Source organism: Simochromis diagramma, unplaced genomic scaffold (assembly GCF_900408965.1).
Source record: "Simochromis diagramma unplaced genomic scaffold, fSimDia1.1 OVJJ01000333.1, whole genome shotgun sequence".
Classification (NCBI taxonomy): Eukaryota; Metazoa; Chordata; class Actinopteri; order Cichliformes; family Cichlidae; genus Simochromis; species Simochromis diagramma.
This window is the reverse complement of record NW_024386765.1, coordinates 2,160,564-2,181,134: the sequence shown is the minus strand read 5'-3', so window position 1 is coordinate 2,181,134 and position 20,571 is coordinate 2,160,564. Positions and strand designations below refer to the sequence as shown.

The following is a 20,571-nucleotide window of genomic DNA, read 5'->3' as shown; positions in this document are numbered from 1 at the left end:
AAGATCAGTAAACCCAAGTCAACTTTATACTGAAAAAGAGAAATTCTGTATAAATATATACATGTATATTAGGGGTGCAACGATACACAAAATTCACGGTTTGGTTTGGTTCGATACTTTGGTGTCACGGTTCAATATTTTTTTCGATAAAAAGGCATGAACATTTTTTTGTAATTTGTCATTTATTACAATTATAAATATATATTTTAACTCAAAAGTACAGTTTTTAAATGTAATGTTGCTGAAACAACAAAATAATAAATCTATCTGATCGAGAAATCAATCTTTGGAAAAGAGAGTTTATTACAGAGAAATGGCTCTTTCCAAAATAAAAGCTATACTATACGCTTCTTCTGGGCTATATTCTCAGCAGCATATTAAACATATCAGGTCCCCATAAGGAGAATCATGTGCCAATGGCTGTCTAAATGACTCGGGTAAAGTTTGTAGCATGTGTGCTTGTTGTTTTTGTCTGCTTCCACTTGTCTTTGCACTAGGATGATGTCGCCGTTAATGTGCAGTCATATTCATTGTGTTCCCACTAGTGCTGTCAGCACTGTCGGCGTTAATCTCATTAAAATGAGATTAACGCCATAACGCGGCAAATCTCCGTTAACGAGTTATCGCGGATCGCCCCGGGCGTGGGGCTGGACGGCGTCAACACGTTAACAAGCTAACTGCGCTAACGCACTAGTTCCCACCAATTGAGCATTGCGTGGTACATCCGACATACTGTTTTACTTTTGTCCATGTCTTTGAAGGACCCGGCCCACGTAGACCGCGAAGGCTGGGTCCTCCAAAGGATGCAGCCGACGTTTTGGGACACAGCTTCAGTTTCGGGTAGCGTTGAGGCAGTAGCTATGTTGCAACGAGCTTAGCTTCTGTCTTGCTAGCTTGCGCTGCACTCAGTGGATCTGCACTTGACAGTGCAGCCTAGGCGGAGTAGTCGAACGCAGATCCACTGAGCGATCAACAGAAAATTTTGTATTGTTCAATACATATGCGTACCGAACCGAAAGCACTGTATCGAATGGTTCAATATCGATACGAGTATTGTTGCACCCCTAATATATATATATATATAATTTATTTAACAGTAATCTTTACTCTTACAAAAGTGTAATTTAAGCTTTTTACAAAACATCTGATCGATCGATATGAGAAGTTATGGAATAAAATAACAGCATTTCATGTTTGTTTAATAGCTCAAAACCAGCTGCTAAACAAGAGATAACATCAAACTTCCTGCTGCCAGCTTAAAGTACATGCTAATCTCAAACTTGCAAACAAAGTGAGTGGATGACAGACTTGCCATTAACGTCATCAACAAACAACATTACATACATGTTTTGTGTCTGTTTGCTTCTTCTTCTTGGCAGTAAAATGGAACAGCATTAACAGGCTAGGCGAACAGGAACAAGCGTGATACAAAACAGTCAAACTAAAGCGATCAAATTTGTGCAATGGGCATGTACCAAACCAAATTTAAGAATAATGTGGAAAGTCACAAGTTATTTTGTCCTGTTTGACACTAAATTACTTAGGATGTGAAAGAAAGGTGTAGTACTCGGCAGTTCTGACAGTTACATACTCAGAACATTTGGGTTTTTCCCCCCCCTCTTTTGTAAGGTGAAACACACAACCCTATACTAGTAAATAACTGCTATTTAGTTCAGTTATACTTATCATTGCTACTGTTAAATAAGAATTCAATTTAGATCAGAACAACAGTGTTCGGTCTTAAGACACAAATGAAGTCAAGACATGAAATTTGTCTTGTTTAACCATGAAACATCAAATCAATAACATGGATAGTCTGATGACTTTTCCTGGATTATTCACCAGTAATCTTTAAGCACTGAAGGTGTAAATGAGGATAAAACTTCACTAAACCAACTGTAATGATTACCTTTTATGATAGCAAAAGCAAAATGTGTGAAGCCATCAACGGCTTTAACATTCACCTTTGAGAGGCGTCACATGGCAGCTTGGTAGCCAACAAAGGACATTTCTGTGACACAGGAAAGAGCAGCGACAGTAAGAGTGTGCCAAGGTGAGCCTTTTTTGAGGTTTTGCGTAGTAAAACAAAACAAAAACAATAGTTATTAGGGAAATTTAAAGCCACAGCGCCATGGTTACAAGGTGTCCCTCAGGCTGTTCATCTAACAAGTCGCCAAAGATTCGCTTTGTTTACACACCTGACTTGGAATAACCAAGACAGGAAGCAATTCAGCAATTAACCGAGTGGTCACTATTATTTATAGCTAAATGACCTCACCTTTAAACTGTATCTTTTAGACAGAAAAACAAAGTGAATTTTACATTATTCTTTTAACATTGATAAGAATGTCCCTCACACTTGATACGTGTACACACTTAAATGATAAGTACTCTCAGTGCAGACTGCAAATTCCTTTGTTGTGTATTTGATATCAATCGCCTTATTTCTCGTGGCAGACTAAAAAAAAGTTCACAGGTCCTGTTGCCATTGAGCAAGCAAATATGGTTTGCCTCAAGCAATTAAAACATATGTGCCATTTACCTGAAACAAATAAACAAAACCCCCATCTAGGCTGCAAGCGACCTACTTTAAATTAGTCTGAAACAACACACTGAAACCACAACAGTCTTTCGGAATGCAACTGAAAACTATGAACTAGATGTGGCGTCTCTTTGTGGTTCTACTTTTCCACTTAAGGAAAGACATCCCGAATATCTAGACATTTGTTAATCACATAAATTTTAAACAGAGACATGCATCAACTCTAATAACCCAAACTTTCACACACTAGGACTTGAACAAATACCAAAACTATAACTTCATACAATCCAGTTTTGTTCTCTCGTTTTTCGTCCATGATTAATGAGTCTGCTTGTAGTTTTATTGTATTCATAACACAATTTCTAACAAGCACTGAGGGGTAGTAATTTTATGGTACACAAAACCTTAAAAATGTTAACAACATCTGCATCCACAAAGAAATCTGTTTACTTAGTAGTTTAAGTCAAAACCCCATCCAAAGACAAGAATACATTAAGTTAAAAAAAATGGAGCCATTTAGTGTTGGTGGGTGACGATTTCAAGGCAAAATTAACATTAAGTGCCACCAGGAAGTGAAGGAGGAAATGACATACTTGAGCATACTTGTAGACCAATGTTCATACCATGGATGCTGTAAAACCAGTATACCAAAGAGCCCTAAAAGCTCAAATCTAAATATTGGTTGGTTCACAGTAAACTGTGAAATGAAATTTTCAACTAAACATCGCTATGTATATTTAAGAGACTGTTTTCTTTTTTGACTTTCCCCATTTGGTCTCAGCGAGCTGGACGTATCCACAATGTTTTGGGTTTTTAGTAGAATTATAGAAATAATATGGCTCTGTGTGACACAGACTCAAAGATTAATAACATACTATAGTTACACACTCTGTTACTTAGCACTAATTAGCAGTTATGTGCATCTGTGCGTTGCTAACCAAGCTTTCTAGCATTAGTCGATAACTTGGCACTACAACCAAAAGTTAACCTCACATACCAGCACTAAGACTGCACAAAACCAAAACAATTTTTAAATATAGAGTTGCTAGAGGGAGATGATTCCCAGTGTCCACCCCTAAAAGGAGCAAGGCAGTATTAGGAATTCTACTCATTGCATGAGGACAGATACAGTCACATCAGAAAGAGCTTCTGATGTGACTGTTTAGATGGGGTTTAGAGCAAACCCCATCATGAGAGTGTGGTGAAGCTGATCGCTGTTTAACCAAAGAGGAACAGCAGTCACAAGCCAACTCTGGGAGTTCCTCTTTGCTTTGTACTCAAAGTGTACTGATTTTCCACTGTGGTTAAAATACTTGTGGCTTAACTATAGGAATCAAATGTATGTAATGCAAATTAGTGTTACTCAGGTAAAGGTTCAAAGAGGGTTGGGACTAAGCAACAAAGCTGCACTAATCTCCTGATTAACACTTCAACCCCAGCGCCTTTTCTCCTCCACTCGCTTTCATACATTTCAGGGAGGTCAGTAACTGATTGTCCATCTTCGGTTGTATCTATGGAGGAGTGCCTATGTACACACCACAGGCCTTAAGAGAGACAATGGGTAGTATGCCTGCAATGTTGATATGACTTTCACCCATTAGAACATCAAGAATGACACCTATTGACTGCATTATAAAGAAGCAGGACACTTAAGACCTGGCATTACTGTTCTGTCTTATACAATGGGCATACAGCAAGCTTACATATACTCACAACATATATTCTAAACCACCAGAAATCCTTTGAGGCCTTTTTTTAAACCCCAACCCCCAAACTTCAAGCCAAAGCTCATGGAGATCATAAGCTCAGACTAGCCTCTCATGATAAGATGAGAATGGTTCAACACTTCAGAAAGAGAAAACTCAAAGATTGAATAATCTTATTTAATGGAGGGAATGAGATAGAGTAGTAACACATAAGCAGCGCTCTGTTCCAACAGGAGGAGGAGAAATCTGCAAGAATGACAGACAAAAAAAACCAAAAAAAACAAAGGAGATGTTTAGAGTGGGGTGTAAATGTGGCCTGGTACCAACACAACACTGAAACTATAGTCAGGGGCCATGAGGAGAGAGGGAGGAGGAGAAAGGATGGGTGGGTGGATGAGTTAAATGAATGTGGCGAGAGGGAATTAAACATTTTGAGGGCTGCGAGGGGCACAAAGGCTTATTATATCTCCCCTTATGTTACAATAATGGACGCACACATTAAAACAGGGACAAAGATAACAAGATCAGCATATGTGCAAATAAATCCTCCTTTAAAAGCCTGATTTCAGACAGTTTAACTCTTGGCTCTGTATGAGTGTGAATAATTTTCTTCGGATCGGCTCCCCTTTGCAAACGGAACAACAAGTGGGTGGAGCTTCTGTGCTAACAACCAGAAATCAATGACATCATATAGAGCCAACAGAACAAACAAACCTTATAACAGGGTTTTTCAAGCACTCTGAAGCCTGAGAACATATGCTGACCTCACAATCTGAATTTTTTACCATTTTCAGTATGAGGCTGTGCCACTGTAACAGTATATGCATATATAACAAAGGATAGGCCCCCTTTAAGGCAGCAGATCCACAGGACAGCTTTTATAACCACTGGTCTCTAGTTACAAAGCAGAAGGAGGAGGGCGAGTCAGCGCAGTTGGGGAGGCTGATGGGGTTTATTACATCCATAAAGACAGTATAAAGATTAAGCAGATTAAGCAGGGCCCTAGAAAACCTCTGCCATCAAAAAAATAAAACATTTAGATCAAACATTTATTATTGCTTATATCTTCTTAAATTTTATGACCCTTCCTGATTCCACATCAGCCACTCTAAACCTGTGCACAGAAAACAAACTTTCTTGTACCATTTACGGTTCACGTCAGGCAAGTCAGAACAAAGCACGCAAAAAATAAAAGTGAGAATTATTGTCATGGAATTAAAGGGCATGTAAAAAACACTGTGTGCCCCACATATCTCACGAACAACACACCCCAACTTTATGTCCAGTATGGGGACTAAAAGTCTGAGGGCAGCCTGGGAAAACCTGAAGCGGCACTTAATAAGCGAGCAGTTCATTCTGAAAAACTGTACCTGTGCAAGAGCTTTGTGACCATTGTGTGGGTGTGTGTTTGAACATGTATGTGAGGGTGTGTCAGGTGCCGTTGCCTAGTAGAATACACGTGTAAAGGCTGAAGTTCAGCAGAGGGTTTGATAACACTGAAAAGGCTGTGAGCTCTGAATCCTGATGATCACTTATCTGCAATCACTCACACATTTTACAGAAAACCTCAAGTAAATTATTTACTTGATAATCCAATAGGAACGATGGAGCTCATCTATGCGTCAGATTTTAATCAGGGACACGGTATAAAACCTGTGACCAATAAATACATGTCAGTGTTTTGTCTTAACAGTGAGGCCAATGGTGATGACCAAATATTGATGATATATTCTGCATTAAAACATCTCAAAGTCTCACATACTGGCTCTGTGTGTGTGGCGTGTGAGGGTGGGGGAGAATAAAGTACACCACAACCAGTTAAAATGTATGTTATTAGCCTATTGCTCATTCATAAGCCCAGGCCTGTTCCTGCTTTTTTAGATTTGATAACAATGACATCAGTGTCAGCCGGAAGATCACATGAGTTTCTGCGAAGGTTGAATGCAACACACACACACACACACACACACACACACGGAAGAGATAGCTACATGCAGAGAGACACGCACAGTCACCTCTCCTCTTCCATGAATATAGAAACAGCTGCACCTGCACCCATTATTTATATTACTCAACATGCATTATGCACTGATGAAACATTTCACCGCTCCCAAATTAGCCAAACACACACCAGGATTAGGATAAGTGTGGCCAAACCCTTTGTCCTCAGGTGTAGGTCAGAACTCTTCCGACTCAATGCATCTTTAATCCAAAGTCTGTAGCTCAGATACTGATTTTGGTTGTGGATCTGCTCTGCCTCCCTAATTATGGGTCAATCCATTTGATTAAATTCCCTGCTGTTCCATGTTTAGTTCATTTAGGAAAGCCGAAATACGGGTGAAAGGAAACAGGTCCTCAGTTCTGATTTACCGGCACGTTACGTTTAACATTTCCCATAAAGTTTCCAGTTCCGATACAATCATATAACTAGTTGTTGTCGAGTGGATTAAAGAATTCTCTTGTATATTTAGAAGGTGCAGGACCAGTGAAACGGAGAGCAGAGGAGGGGAGAGAAGCTGTAAATGGCAGAAAGCGTGACAGACACACACACTAAGCTGAAATAAAAACTTGTGCATACAAGTTGGATTTTTAAAAAGAACCCCCCCAAATAAAATAAATGTTCATTTATCCAGTACTGTTTGAGCAAAACCTCAAAAAACTACTACAACATCTTTGTGATCAGGGTTTTACCTGGTTAGGAAAAAAGTGAATAAAGACATGCAAATAGGAGCACTAACGCTGCCGACTACTGACTACACTGCTATCGCCATGATTTCTTTGACAGGAAGACCTAAGAAGAAAATAAATAAATAAAAAGAAGTCCCTGTCATCACCTTCTTTCAGAATATCTCAATGTAAACATTTCAGGTGTACAATGAATACACAGGGTTGTACTGTTCCTGTATCTATTTGTTTAATGCCAAATCAGCTGCAACTATGGAGGAATCTAGAAAGGCAGACCTTCTGCACAGAGGGGCAAATATCCTGCATGAGGTGGGAGGGGGGAGAAAATGATGGTGGAATGGAGGGCGGGTGAGGGCGATGACGCATAACTGTATGTGTGTGCGTGCATTGATTACAAGATCACTACAAGAACCAGTCAAACCTGATTGACCAGGGCTCAAGATTCCACCCTCTCCATCTCTCTGGCTGTTGTGAATTTTTGTCTGTTCAAGAATCAAAGGCTCTTTGTAGCTAGCCAGCTTGTCCATATAGTGTCATATTCCCACAATGACACATGTTAAGTAGTGAGTGTCATACAAACACAATGCAACCTCCTTCACACTATGCTGCTATGCTCTTTATGCACTTTGACCATGAAACAACATAAGCAACGAGCAGACCGAATCTGAAGGCCCTTGATCATAAAATTACAATTAATGCTATTGAAGGTATTCGACTCCCTCAGCTGCATTAGTCATGGAAGCAGCAAAACATTTGTGTCCGTTTGCATCAATCTATAGAGGAAGTGTTTCCATTCAACTAAATTTCAATATCAGGTGACAGTTACACCTGGTAATGGATCAGAACACGGTGAGGCTCTCAGACTTTCTGTATTCCATTCAAATATTTATTCCCTTGCGGATCTTTTTTGCTCAATTGTCACATACACATGTGTAATTCATTCTCTTGTCTTCATTCATTCGGCGACATAACCTGGTTAGATACACACCAATCACCTGTTCGGATTATTTGTAGTTAGGGCTGTGCGATATGACCAAAATCTCATATCCCGATATAAGAATTCTATCGTCCCGATAACGATATAAATCCCAAAAATGTAACATTTTCTGTAAATTCTGTGAATCTCAGGCAGCTCGTCTTGCGGGAAGTGTTTCCAGCTGCGCGTCATGTAGCTGGAGTCCAGTGTTTTAACCGATGCATGAAACTATACATTTTTAGACATAAGTTGTAAAGGCCGCCGTTTTCTTTGTGCGTATTTATTACACGGCGTGCTGCGGGGAAAAGCCTGTTCTAACGTTTGAGTCTAAGGTTTATTTTTTAGCTCCTGGCGGCTCTTTTTTAATTCTCATCCGTAAATACTCTGCTCTTTCACGTGATTCAGTTTATTTTGAAAAGTCTCAACAGGCTCTTGAGCTTTATTGTGAAAGGTTTATGTGGAACATAAACAAGCGGACACGCGATGCTGTTACCGTCGTTGTTGCTAACGACAACGCATAAAAACAGGCGCTTGTCCGTCCGTAGTGTGGTTATATTAAATATAAGAGAAAGAGAGAACTTTAAGAAATTAATATAGCCACTACAGTGACCGTCAAAACGGTGAAAAAACATTGCCGTAAACAGTTTATTTTGCAACACCACGAAACAAACGATAGCGTAAAATGAAACGATAGACGTTTTTATATCGTCATCCGATATATATCGTTATATCGAACTGCCCTATTTGTAGTCATATATAAACCCTTTAATTTTTTTAATTTGTTTGGATTTGTTTACACCCGCCAGCCCCGTGTGTCGGGACGTGGCCTTGCGATCCTGTACAACAGCAAGTATAAGGTATCCTCTCTTTCTGCTCCTGCCTACTCCTCGTTTGAATCCATGCTGATTCAAATTAATGAACCAACCCCCACAGTATTAGTTGCAGTTTACCGTCCACCTAAAATCAACTCTGACTTTTTAACTGATTTTTCTAACTTTCTCGCTGAAACCCTACTTTTATCTCCAAATATACTACTGCTGGGCGATTTTAACGTCCACATGGACAACACATCAAATTCAGCCACAAGAGATTTTATATTTTGTCTGGACAATTTTGGCTTACACCAATATATGGACGTTCCCACACACTCCAAATGATACATTTTGGATCTTGTTTGCTGTATTGGTGTCACCCCTAAGAATTGTGCTGTTTTGGACATGCCTTTTTCAGACCATAAATTAGTTTTATTCAATGCTAGTCTCCCACTATACAAAAATAAACTAAACCGCTCAATTACTTTTAGAAATAGTAGGGGCATTGATCTATCAGCTCTTTCCCATGGCATTAATAACTTCTCTACCATTGATGCCTCAGCTTCCATAGACGACCTGGTATCTCATTATAACAATGAACTTATCAACCTCTTAGATACCTTGGCTCCCCAAAAAACTCAAACTGTTTCTTTCTCTCGCTCTGCGCCATGGTACTCATCTGAACTTTGCCAACTTAAAGCTACTGGACGCCGCCTAGAACGTCTCTCCAGGAAAACAGGACTTACTATTCACAAGGACATGTATCTCAGTCATATACAACACTATAAAGAAGCTATTCATCATGCTAAATCTGCTTACTACACCTCTGTTATTGAATCTGCTGAAGGAAACACTCGCACTTTGTTTTCTACATTGCATAATATTGTTAAACCCCCAGATACCTTTGCCATACATACACACTCTGCCACAGTTTGCAACAAATTTATGGACTTTTTTTTTTTTTTTTTTTTTTTAAAAACACCAAGATTGAGAATCTTCATCAACAATTGCCCTCGTCCTGTGAAATGGTCAATTGTTCTATCTGCATTTTTTGTCCTTCTCAGCTGTCATCCTCTCTATCCAATTTTGAACTTCCCACAATAACTCAGCTATCTTCCATAATTACTAACTTAAAGTCATCATCATCTAAATATTGTACACTCCTCTCTCATATCTGGTTCTGTTCCTTCTTCTCTTAAAACTGCAATAATAACTCCAATACTGAAAAAGAATGGTTCAGATCCCTCCAATCTAAATAATTTCAGGCCAATTTCAAATCTCCCTTTCCTAGCAAAAAATTCTTGAAAAGATAGTGGCTGCACAGGTTCATCATCATCTCATTGGAAATAACTTGTACGAACAGTTTCAGTCCGGCTTCCGTTCATGTCACGTTACAGAAACAGCCCTAGTAAAAATCACCAATGATCTTTTGCTTGCAGCTGATTCTGGACTTATATCCATCCTCATTCTCCTTGACCTTACAACAGCTTTCGATACTATCTCCCACCGCATCCTCCTTCACAGATTAGCATCTATTGGCATCAATGGTACAGTACTCGCCTGGTTTACTTCTTATCTCTCTGGCCGCTCACAGTTTGTTCAATTACTCCCTCACAGATCAGTATCTACTCCAGTTAATTCCAGAACTAGATCCACTGAACATATAACACCTGTTCTTAAACAGCTCCATTGGCTTCCAATTCACCTCCGTGTCAATTTCAAGATCCTGCTTCTCACTTTCAAAGCGCTTCGTAACTTTGCTCCTCCATATCTATCCGATCTTCTCCATACATATTCGCCCCTTCGTACACTCCGCTCTTCTTCAGCTTCCCTTCTGTCAGTTCCACCTGCTCGCCTGACTACCACGGGACTCAGAGCCTTTAGTTGTTCTGCCCCGAGACTTTGGAATGCACTTCCACTTGCTCTACGGACCACACACTGTCTCACCACTTTTAAATCACTACTCAAAACCCATCTGTTTAGAATTGCATACACCTGATCTGTCTTAGGCCATTTTTACCTTGCTCAGTTTTTATATTTGCTTTTATACTTTTATGACTGTTTATGTCTAAATTTTATCTACCATGTTTGCTATATATACACACACACACATTTTTCTTATGTTTTTTATGGTATTTTTTACGTGCTACTGTAAGGTGACCTTGAGGATCTGAAAGGCGCCTATAAATAAAATGTATTATTATTATTATCATTATTATTATTATTATTTAGATTTCAGCTTTACTAACATTCAAATCTATTTTACTAGAGCTACGTCACTTTATAAGAGATGCCGATCAAGCCAATCAAACCAATATCAAATATACATGCCGCCCCCCCCCCCCCAAATAATGTTATTTTTACATTGGTATTCTCTTTGTGTGAGCATGCTAAGCCACAGTGTGAAATAAATATCTGGAGTGCATCCAGATATTGCTATTTGAGAATTACGCTACAGAATTCTGACCACTTCCTTTGCATCTTTATCGCAGAGCTCAAACTTCTGCAGAGAGCTGACATTAATTTTTGTGTCAGACGAGGCTGGATGTCACATGGCTGTGGTGGTGATGAAGAAAACAAGTATTTGAATACAAACCAAACAGCAGTTTTGAGAGCAGGAATTAGCAGAAGTTCAGCCAGTAGCATGACTGTCATTCACACCCCACCCGCAAATCATGAAGCAGTGTCATGTACATTTTACCCCAAGAGTCTCTGTAATAATAATACCCATCTGTAATATAGGGGGGGGGGGTGACAACTGTCACACAGCACACCGAAACCTCACCTCTCACCCAACTACCCAGATTTGGCTCCCTTTGACTTCAAGTGTTTAGCTGTTGATTTGACACGCTCGTGTGTCAATCACAAAAACACGAGAGAAAACTGCTCAGAACAGTGTAGAGAGTAATCTGAAGAAAAAAAGAAAAACAGCAGCTGCACATAACCCATTACAGAGGTGCACAAGAAAAGTCCAGGACTTTAATGACTAGTCATATTATTATTACCTATACTCTCCCTGGACCAAAAGCCTAACAGCTTTCTCCTGTATGTTTACTCTGGTTTCCAGCCTGTGGTGTATAATATATTGTGACCATAAGCAAGACCCAAATCCAAAAGGCAGGAGCAAATTCCCCAGATATCTGACACATTTATCTCTTGCTCCCACTGCGTACTGCTGTGAGCCAACTCTTTTCACCAGACACTAAGATGTCGCACTCGTTTCACAGCATTCCCCAGAGACAAAAGTTTGTCTAGAGACCTTAACCTGATGAGCAGCCACGTTGTACTGCACACAAAGTCTCCCCCTTTAATAACACTTTCGCTCCCTAAAGACGATGCTGCAAAGTTCTTCAGGCCTTTTCATCTCCTGCACCTTCTCTGGGTGTGTCTGAAAGTCTTGTCTGTTTCTCCCACACCTTTAACTGTTTGTTTTTCTGCAACAACACATCTCTGAGCATATGCATGTGTGTCAATGTGTGTCAATGTGTGTCAATGTGTTGGGCTCTCCCCCTGAGCTATTAGTCAACCTGCTGCATCCACGAAATCTGTATACACACATAGCCCCACCAAGGCCTACATGCTGGAAAGAGTGCTTTTATCATTGTGTAAAGCTACAGAAAGAGGTGGGGTGGAAGGAATTTTAATGACTAATACCTCTCAGCTAATCACGACAAATAAAACTGCAGGTTTTCCCCCAACATGTTGTGGTATTTGTTTAACAAATATAAATATATATTGTTCAGAAGAAAGAACTCACACAGTTACAATGAAAAGCTTTTATTAGTAATGTTGACGGCTTCATTTATAATTGATAATCTGCGTCACCTTAATTAGAAAGGCTTGGACGCATTTTGTGGCTCCAAAGGTTTTTGTTTTTTTGTTTTGTTTTGTTTTTGTTGGGGGGGGGGGGGGGGGGGGGTTGTCTTGTTTTATGACAAAAGCTGACAGAGACTGCCCTAAACCCTTAACCTAAGTTGTGGAGAATGAAAAAGGACATTATTTTTAAGGTCAGGGTACTTGGGGATAAAACTACTAAAAAATTGTAAGTTGTTAAGGGCAACCACGTACCCTGAGACCAGTGTGCATGAACACAAATTAATATTTAAAGAATGCTGTGGTGAAATGAATCAATAAGAGAAAAGACTGCTGGCAGGCTTCAGTGTCACTCCTGTGGGACCTTTACCTTAATCTTTCAGGCATATGTTTGTTCCGTTCCCCTCTGACCATCCACCTAGTGCACCTCCACCTTGACCCCCACCCTTCCTCAGGTGTTTCTGTGGTGATGACGTAAGCCACCAGAGGCCTGCACCTGTGCACTAATTGCTGCATCTGCAGTCCCTATAGCAGCAAAGGTAAACAATGTTACTGGTAATGTATCACCATGGCGATAGAGGAAAGGCGGCTCTTAAGAATAGTAAAAGAGGTAATTCACTTGTATAGCTTGGTGGAGGGAGAAGTGATGACACAGGTCCTGGAGAAGAGTTGTTTTTTTGTTTTGTTTTTTAAAAGGAAAAGGAAAATGTAGGTCAAAAAACCTGCTCTGAAGGACAAAGTCTTTAATAAACAACCATTTCACTGCTCTGAAAGCTAGAGGCCACACACATGTGGCAGTTAGCATGTTTTAATACTGATATTAAAAGGTAATATTTGGATCAGGTCCTTCCGTCTTCCTCTCTGTGCCCTCTGATAAAAGACAATCCCGCCATTGAGTGGGGAAAGACCTGTGCACACGAAGGTCTGCATTCCTACGATCCACCAGCTCGAACTGGACACCCTCCAGAATTCAGTCCACAAAACTTAACAGCCACCATCATGGCATGCCAGAGTTTATACTTTATATTCATCATCACCCACTCAAAAAGTGCATAACTAGGCTGTTGTACTCCAACACTGCTATCCTACATATGGCCACTCTCTGTTCAGCTGTTGTTCATTCATGTACACAATCCCCTCATTAGAGATTCACATTTAAGAATACAGCTACTATGCTCTCAAGTCCATGACTATGCAGCTCCTTTTTCCTGCATGTCAGGAGTTTACATGCCAGCTTCTGTTCTCTTTCTGCAGTTTATAGAAAGAACAAGTGCGACAAACAAGCTGAATGACACAAAAATGGAAGGAATGTGTTCAGCACTTTTGGGCCAGGTATTTCCACATACTGTCCAGAGGCTGATAGGCAGTGTTGGCTCAGTTCCTTCAAGACAACAGGGGCAGGGTCACAGAACAAAGTTGCACCTGGGAATGAATGTGCAGTTCTGTTTTCACTTGACCTGAAATATGCATGAAGAGAACTGGAAAGTGCTGAAGTGGATAATCAGTGGGAGAATTTATACAATTTTTGCATAACAGAAATTTTTATGCAATTGCAGTAGTGCTTCTACCCTGTACTTCACTTAGTTCTGCTACAAATGCGCACACAAATGATATCACACATAATGATATCAGCATATGTGCAAGTAATCAATGAAAACAATTAAGAGAGCTTTTCTACATTTCACTCTAAATGATGCACAGGATGTGCTCACAGTGATGACCATGCTCAGAAGCCCCACCCACCTGCTGTTCAAAACCTTCTGTTTACAAAGAGCAGCCAATCAAAACGAGGTTGGCTTCTTCTTTTTTTTTTTAAAAAAAGGATGTTTTTGGAGGAGGCAGAGGTAAGGTTCAACAAGTCCCAGTTTAATATAAAGAGGGATTACTTTGAAATTTGAATCATACAACATTACTCTATTAGAAGAACAACAGGACAGAGCTGTAAGAACAACAATACAGAGCTTAAAATATGCATCACATGTTCACTTTAATAACATGGAAACAACGTTATGCATAGTTACTAATCAACAGGAGAACTTCTCAGCGTAGTCAAACATTTGTGTAGAGTCAGGTCTAATAACATGACTAGATTTTCTAAATCTAAATTTGCAGTAGCCTAAAAGACTGAAAAAAGAATTGTAAAAAAAGTATTGATGTGAGTTGTCAGCAGGTTTTGTGGATAAACGGATCATCTGTCATACCAAAAACAAAAAACAAAAGTGAATGAAGTTAAAAGCACTTTCAACCTTCGAGAGGTTTAAAGTGTGTGAAGGACCAAAAAGCTCTCCAGAGAGTGATCCGTACAGCAGAACGCTGCTGCAGGATTGCTCTCCCCCCGCTTCAGGACACCTACACCAGGAGATGCCGGACTAGAGCAGCGCGGATACTGAAGGACCAGTACCATCCTGGCAACAAACTGTTCCAACTTCTGCAATCTGGTAGAAGGTTCCGCATCATCCGGGCAAGGACAGAGAGACTCAAGAGGAGCTTCTATCCCCAAGCCATCCGTGCCCTAAACACACACACCCGCCCTCTCACATCATCTATAATTGACTGAGTCAGGACTGTCTTCCAGACACTAAACCAAGGCACAATGTACATTTCAATTCCTTTAATTTTAAATATGTTTATATTGTCTATCCTGTAAAATAGTCAGATGTCTATTCATATTAATGTACAGAATTCACCTGCTTGCTGCTACTACTGCACATTCACCCAGTGTGTGTGTGTGTGTGTGTGTGTGTGTGTATATATATATATATATATATATATTCTTCCTCTACACCACCCCCCATTTTTTGCACATGTCGAGGAGCGTGTCAGGCTACATTTCACTGTGTGTTATACTTTTATAACTATGCATGTGACACATAAAGAACCTTGAACCTTGAAGTGCTCTTAAAAGAGGGTTAAAATGCACACCTATTGAAAAAGAACTCAGCTGTTATGAATACAGTGATAGATGTCTCTGCTCTCTTCTTACTGGTCCACTTCAGCTTCAGTCCTCCAGAATATATTTAAAGAAAAAAATATAAAATAAAATAACTAAATAAATAAATCACGGGACACATTTGTTGTATTCAGGCCTTGACTAAACCTTCCTAATAATACTACAGTACATGGCATTTACTTAGGCATACTAAAGCAATGATGTAATCTAGAACAGACGGATTTGTGGTTATCGGGTAACTGACACTACATAGGTTGTGAACATCAACTGCTTCTGCTAATGAAAGGAGGGGCTGTGTCAACTGGTGGAGGCAAAGATGGCACTGGTGGTGTCAAGGTCTGTGTTAATAGACCTCTCTGCTGAATCACACTTGTTATTAATCTCTCGCTCTCTTCCACAGCATGTCTTCTATCCTGTCTTCCTTCTCTCACCCCAACAGTTTACAGCAGATGGCCCCGCCCTTCCCTGAGCCTGGTTCTGCTGGAGGTTTCTTCCTGTTAAAAGGGAGTTTTTCCTTCCCTCTGTCCCCAAAGTGCTTGCTCATAGGGGGTCATATGATTGTTGGGTTTTTTTTTTCCTCTGTATGTATTATTGTAGGGTCTACCTAATAAAAAGCGCCTTGAGGCGACTGTTGTTGTGATTTGGCGCTATAAAAAAAAAAAAAAAAATTGAAATAAATCAATACTGTTGCGAATGAGTACTATTAATACAACAGTGAGCTTTAGTATCATTTAGTATACGAAAATCCTTTTTTTAGCACCTTTAAATGTTAAACTATCTATGGTTACACATTATCTGAGCAGTCGATCTCAGAAGACACTGCACTACTTCCTGTTTTAGTTCATTTTTAAATCATGGGAAAAAAAAAAAAGTAATTTCAAAACACCGTTTGTCAGTAGGAGGAATGAACAACTATTACAAACCAGTTCGATTTGCTGATAGTGTAAACATTACCTAGTGTTTGATAGTAAACCTCCCAAATGCGTATACACATACAACCTGTCATTCACACACCTGGGAAAAGCGAGTCCCGCCTCCTGCTCTGACTGCAGTGCAGCATCTACCATCTGAAGATCAACTCTTAACTGGCAGTTCTTAGAAAGATTATCGCTCAAGAGATGTTGCCAATCTCAGGTGATCTTGACATTTGAGTTTCTGAGGTGCCGTTTAGAAAAAATAGAGATTGAAAACAATTAGATTCTTCCTTCTCACTCAAGGATGCATGCTTCCTACTACGAAATCGTTGCTTCTAATCTTTTTTTTTTTTTTCTTAAATACTGCTGCTTCCTCAAACAGCACGCTGTACAAGCTCACAGCTTTCTAGATACAGACTTGCTTGCAGTCATAGTTTTCCTATGAGGCAGTCTTCCCCTGAGACAGAGAATAGACTGTACGTCTTTCTACTTAGCAGGGGGTTAACCCTCTGCTCCACAGCTTCTTCCTAGAATAAGAAAACTAGGAGCATTCTTATGGAGCATCGACCTCAAGCTGGGATCAAACATGCAGAACAATTCATTTATTTACTGATGACTCAAAAATATAAATGTCTTAATGGGAGTGTTTTAGATGGCATCTAAAACAGTGGCTTAATATTTAGAAGACTATTTCTTTCTTATTACAGTTATGGAATAAGCACGAAATCAGTTTAGCACTAAACTTTGGTTTCTCTTTTACTGCAAGCAGATTTTCCCACAAACACAGAAAGCCCACCTCTGGCTAATAATATAGCTGATAAGAATAATAACAGTATTGAGATTCATGTCTGAAGCCCAAACTGTGGTACTTCCACTGATTTTTCTCTCCAGTCCACACAAATGTATATCACATTTATCACTAAACGGTTGATTTATTAATTTTTTTCCATCAAAAAACAAAGAACTAAAACTGCTTTAAAGTCTCAGAGTGTGTTTCTGCACTGGTGATGTGACAATGCCAGTTACAGCCAATCAGCAAATTATTAAAGAGAAAAAAAAACAAAAAAACAAAACACACACATTCGCAGCAGTTTCATTGGGAAGGGAGAGGGTGAGCAGTTCGTCAGCCATGACTAGAGAACGAACTATACAAATGTGATCTTTCACTGAAATGACTGGAATATCCTGTTGAGTCAGTTGGTCTGTCATGTGACCTACGTGTTCATACTTTCAGAATTTCACACCCATGGTAAATCAATAATTAGTCATCATTCAGAAAAGTAATCTAGTGACAACATAATCTACTCTTGGCGCTATATGATATTAAGAGCACATATCTTTAAGATCTGACCTGAGCTGACCCTGCAAGCCTGATTTTTTTCCTGCTAAATGAATGATTAAAATTTAAAAAATAAATAAATAAATAAATACATTTCTTGCTGTTGTTAAAACTTTTTATCTCCCCCCACCCCCATTTTATATTTTTTCTCTTGTTTCTATAGGTTTCGTTTCATCTGACTCTTGATTTCTTCTCACTTTGCTTGATTTGCATCTAGAAATTGTTGTGAATTGCTTCAATACACTTCTGTAAACAGTTTACATGCACAGTGATCTATAAGTCAAGGACTTTTATTGTGAAAGGGAGGAAGAAGCCTCGTTTGCCCTTGTGCAGAACAAATTCTGGTAAGGAGCAGACATTGTGCCAATCTGCCTTTGAACCCAGAAGCCCTTCCCACATGCCGTTTAACCCTTTTGGTTTGTGAGGGATAGCCAATCCCAAGAAAGCTGGTTTAAGTCTTATCTGAAATTTCCCCTTGTGGGACTAATAAAGGTATATCAATCAATTCAATTCAATTCAATCCTGAAGGGCATGATTAGTTAAAATGGCTTCTGTCACATAAAAGACGAATGAAATACGGATTATTTTGACATGAGTCAAAACAGGTCCTCCATACACCCAGTCACTGACCTCAGTCGTGAACTGCATCCAAATGAGGCACAATTTAAATCAAAAGTCTTGAAAAACTTGTTTTTACATTATTTTTCTTAGCTGCTGTTGTTGCTTCAAGAGACAAACACCAACATCACAAACAGCTCATGTGAAACGGTGTGAAAATGTGTGTTTACATAACTGCCACGCAGATCCTCCATCAGCCATAAGCAAGACAAGACATTAAAAATGACAAATTAAAGGAAAAACCCATACGCTTGGCCTCTATAGTGTGGGGATCCAGTGGTCGTAAAAGGCAGGGTCTGACATCTTTTGGGTCAATCTGACTCCTTTGTAGTCATAGCACCCTCACCCACAGTTTGTCAGCCCCCCCGCCGCCCATCCAAATTTGTCAACTACATGCATGTGCAGATCTCACAGCTGACAGACAAAGGGGTCCAAAAGTAATTTCCTTTGTACTTACAGCTTATCAGTCACTAACCCTCGAAGTCCCACAGAGCATTTTGTTAGAGCAGTTGTGTAAACTTTCTATGCAGAGACGCAACCAACAAGCAAGGACACACGTGAGAGTGGGCAAGCCATGTAAATGTGAACTGTGTCTGCAAGAGATTTATGCAAACTCCCTCCTCACACGCACAGAAACCTGCAGGACCTGGCTGGGTGTGGATTCATTTTACAGAGACAGAAGGGGGCATGTTTCCCCCCCAGTCTGCAGCCCCCCTCTCCCGGGACAAGACGAACCAGTTTCCTTCTCTCGCCTTCTTTCAGAAACACGCACACAGGCACAGGCTTTGAATCATTCATTAACAGGTCTGACCCCTCCACACCCACCAGAGCTCACCAAAACCCCACCCTCACCTGTTAGCCCCTCCCTCCTCCACCTAGGAATTACACAAGCATTGCTTTTCCATCACCAACCCCTTACTCCCGTCCTCAATGATCAATGCCAGTTCCCTTTTCCTCGTTACCTAAGAAGGAAAACGCCCAATAAAGTCAAATGAGAGCCGATTATACACCTGTTGCTCCAAGAGCCCGGGACTAGTTTCCTTCTCCTAATTCTTGGTCTGGAATCAAATGAAGTCTATAAACACTTCTAAACCTCCTTACAGTAGAAAATGTGAGACTGTTGACAGCTTTTTAACAAGGTGTGAGGAATATTGATCTCACCTAGCAGGGCTCGTGGGGAGGGGGAGGGCAGGGGGGATTAAAGACGCCAAATGACAAACATGCTAGAAACTTCTGAAAGTTGACAACGGAAATCTGGGATCGATTTACACTTTTATGACTCTAAAGTCCACAGAGCTAAGTTAACAAGAAAGATATTAAACTTTAACCTTTCAACAGGTGAGTGGTTCAAAAATGAGATATCACTTTAACACATCTTTAACTAGATCGACAGAAGATGCGGGAAGAAGGTTTTATTTCTTTTCCTCTTAAGTTGTTTACTCTGAGGTCAGCGGTGTCATCCTAGCTAGTTAGGGAGGAAGGGAGGTACCTGTGCCTCGCCGGTGCCGCTGTCTCTGTCCAGTTCCCCGATGTAGTACTGCTCCATCCACCGCCGGGCGTTTTCCGAGTGCCGGTGTGGGGGTCCCTCCATCGCCTGGCGCACGTCCTTGCCGGAGCGGCTGCGTATTAGTGCCTCCCCACCCGGGTGCATCCGCAAGAAGGCTGTCACGTCGTAAACCCTGGTCCCCATCAGCACCCAGCAGGACTCCTTGGTGCAGTGGCGGGCTACCTCCCTCTCCGTGAAGAAGCGGGGGGACGTGGACGGAGACATCCTGTTAGTGGAGATGTAAAAAGGTCCACCTGAACTGAAAACTGAGAGCAAATCCTCCTCAGTGGACAGTCGACCTGACTAATGAACTGACTTTCGTAATGACACCCAGAGGCTTTAAACTCCTGCAGTTCGCGAGACACGGACGAGAGAGGCGGGGTTTGTGAGGCGTTCACCAAAGTCGTAGTTAGTAGGTCTTAAACTGACTTACAATCACATCTGCATATACGCGCATCGAAAACTTCTAAATAATATGCTACGGTGATTACTTATTCTTTTTTTTATGATTGCAGATTTTTAATATTTTATTTTAATATTTTATAACAGTAGCAAGAAAAGCCGTTATATTTACACAAAAGCAAACCCTCCCCGAATGCAGCATAACTCTCCTAAGCACCTGTTGCTGTTAAACCGATACAAGCGACACAACCACTTAAGAAGTCTGTTC

General features: G+C 40.3%; 1 protein-coding gene across 1 annotated transcript in view; it reads right to left on the bottom strand.

Annotated features, from left to right (window-relative positions):
- fa2h (fatty acid 2-hydroxylase) overlaps positions 1-20,249 on the bottom strand; it is a 32,167-nt gene extending 11,918 nt beyond the window's left edge. The window contains exon 1 of the mRNA XM_040035565.1: positions 19,845-20,249. Within this exon, the coding sequence (XP_039891499.1) occupies positions 19,845-20,126 (282 nt within the window). The 5' untranslated portion in view covers positions 20,127-20,249. The remainder of the gene's footprint in view (positions 1-19,844) is intronic.
- Between the last annotated feature and the right edge of the window lie 322 nt (positions 20,250-20,571).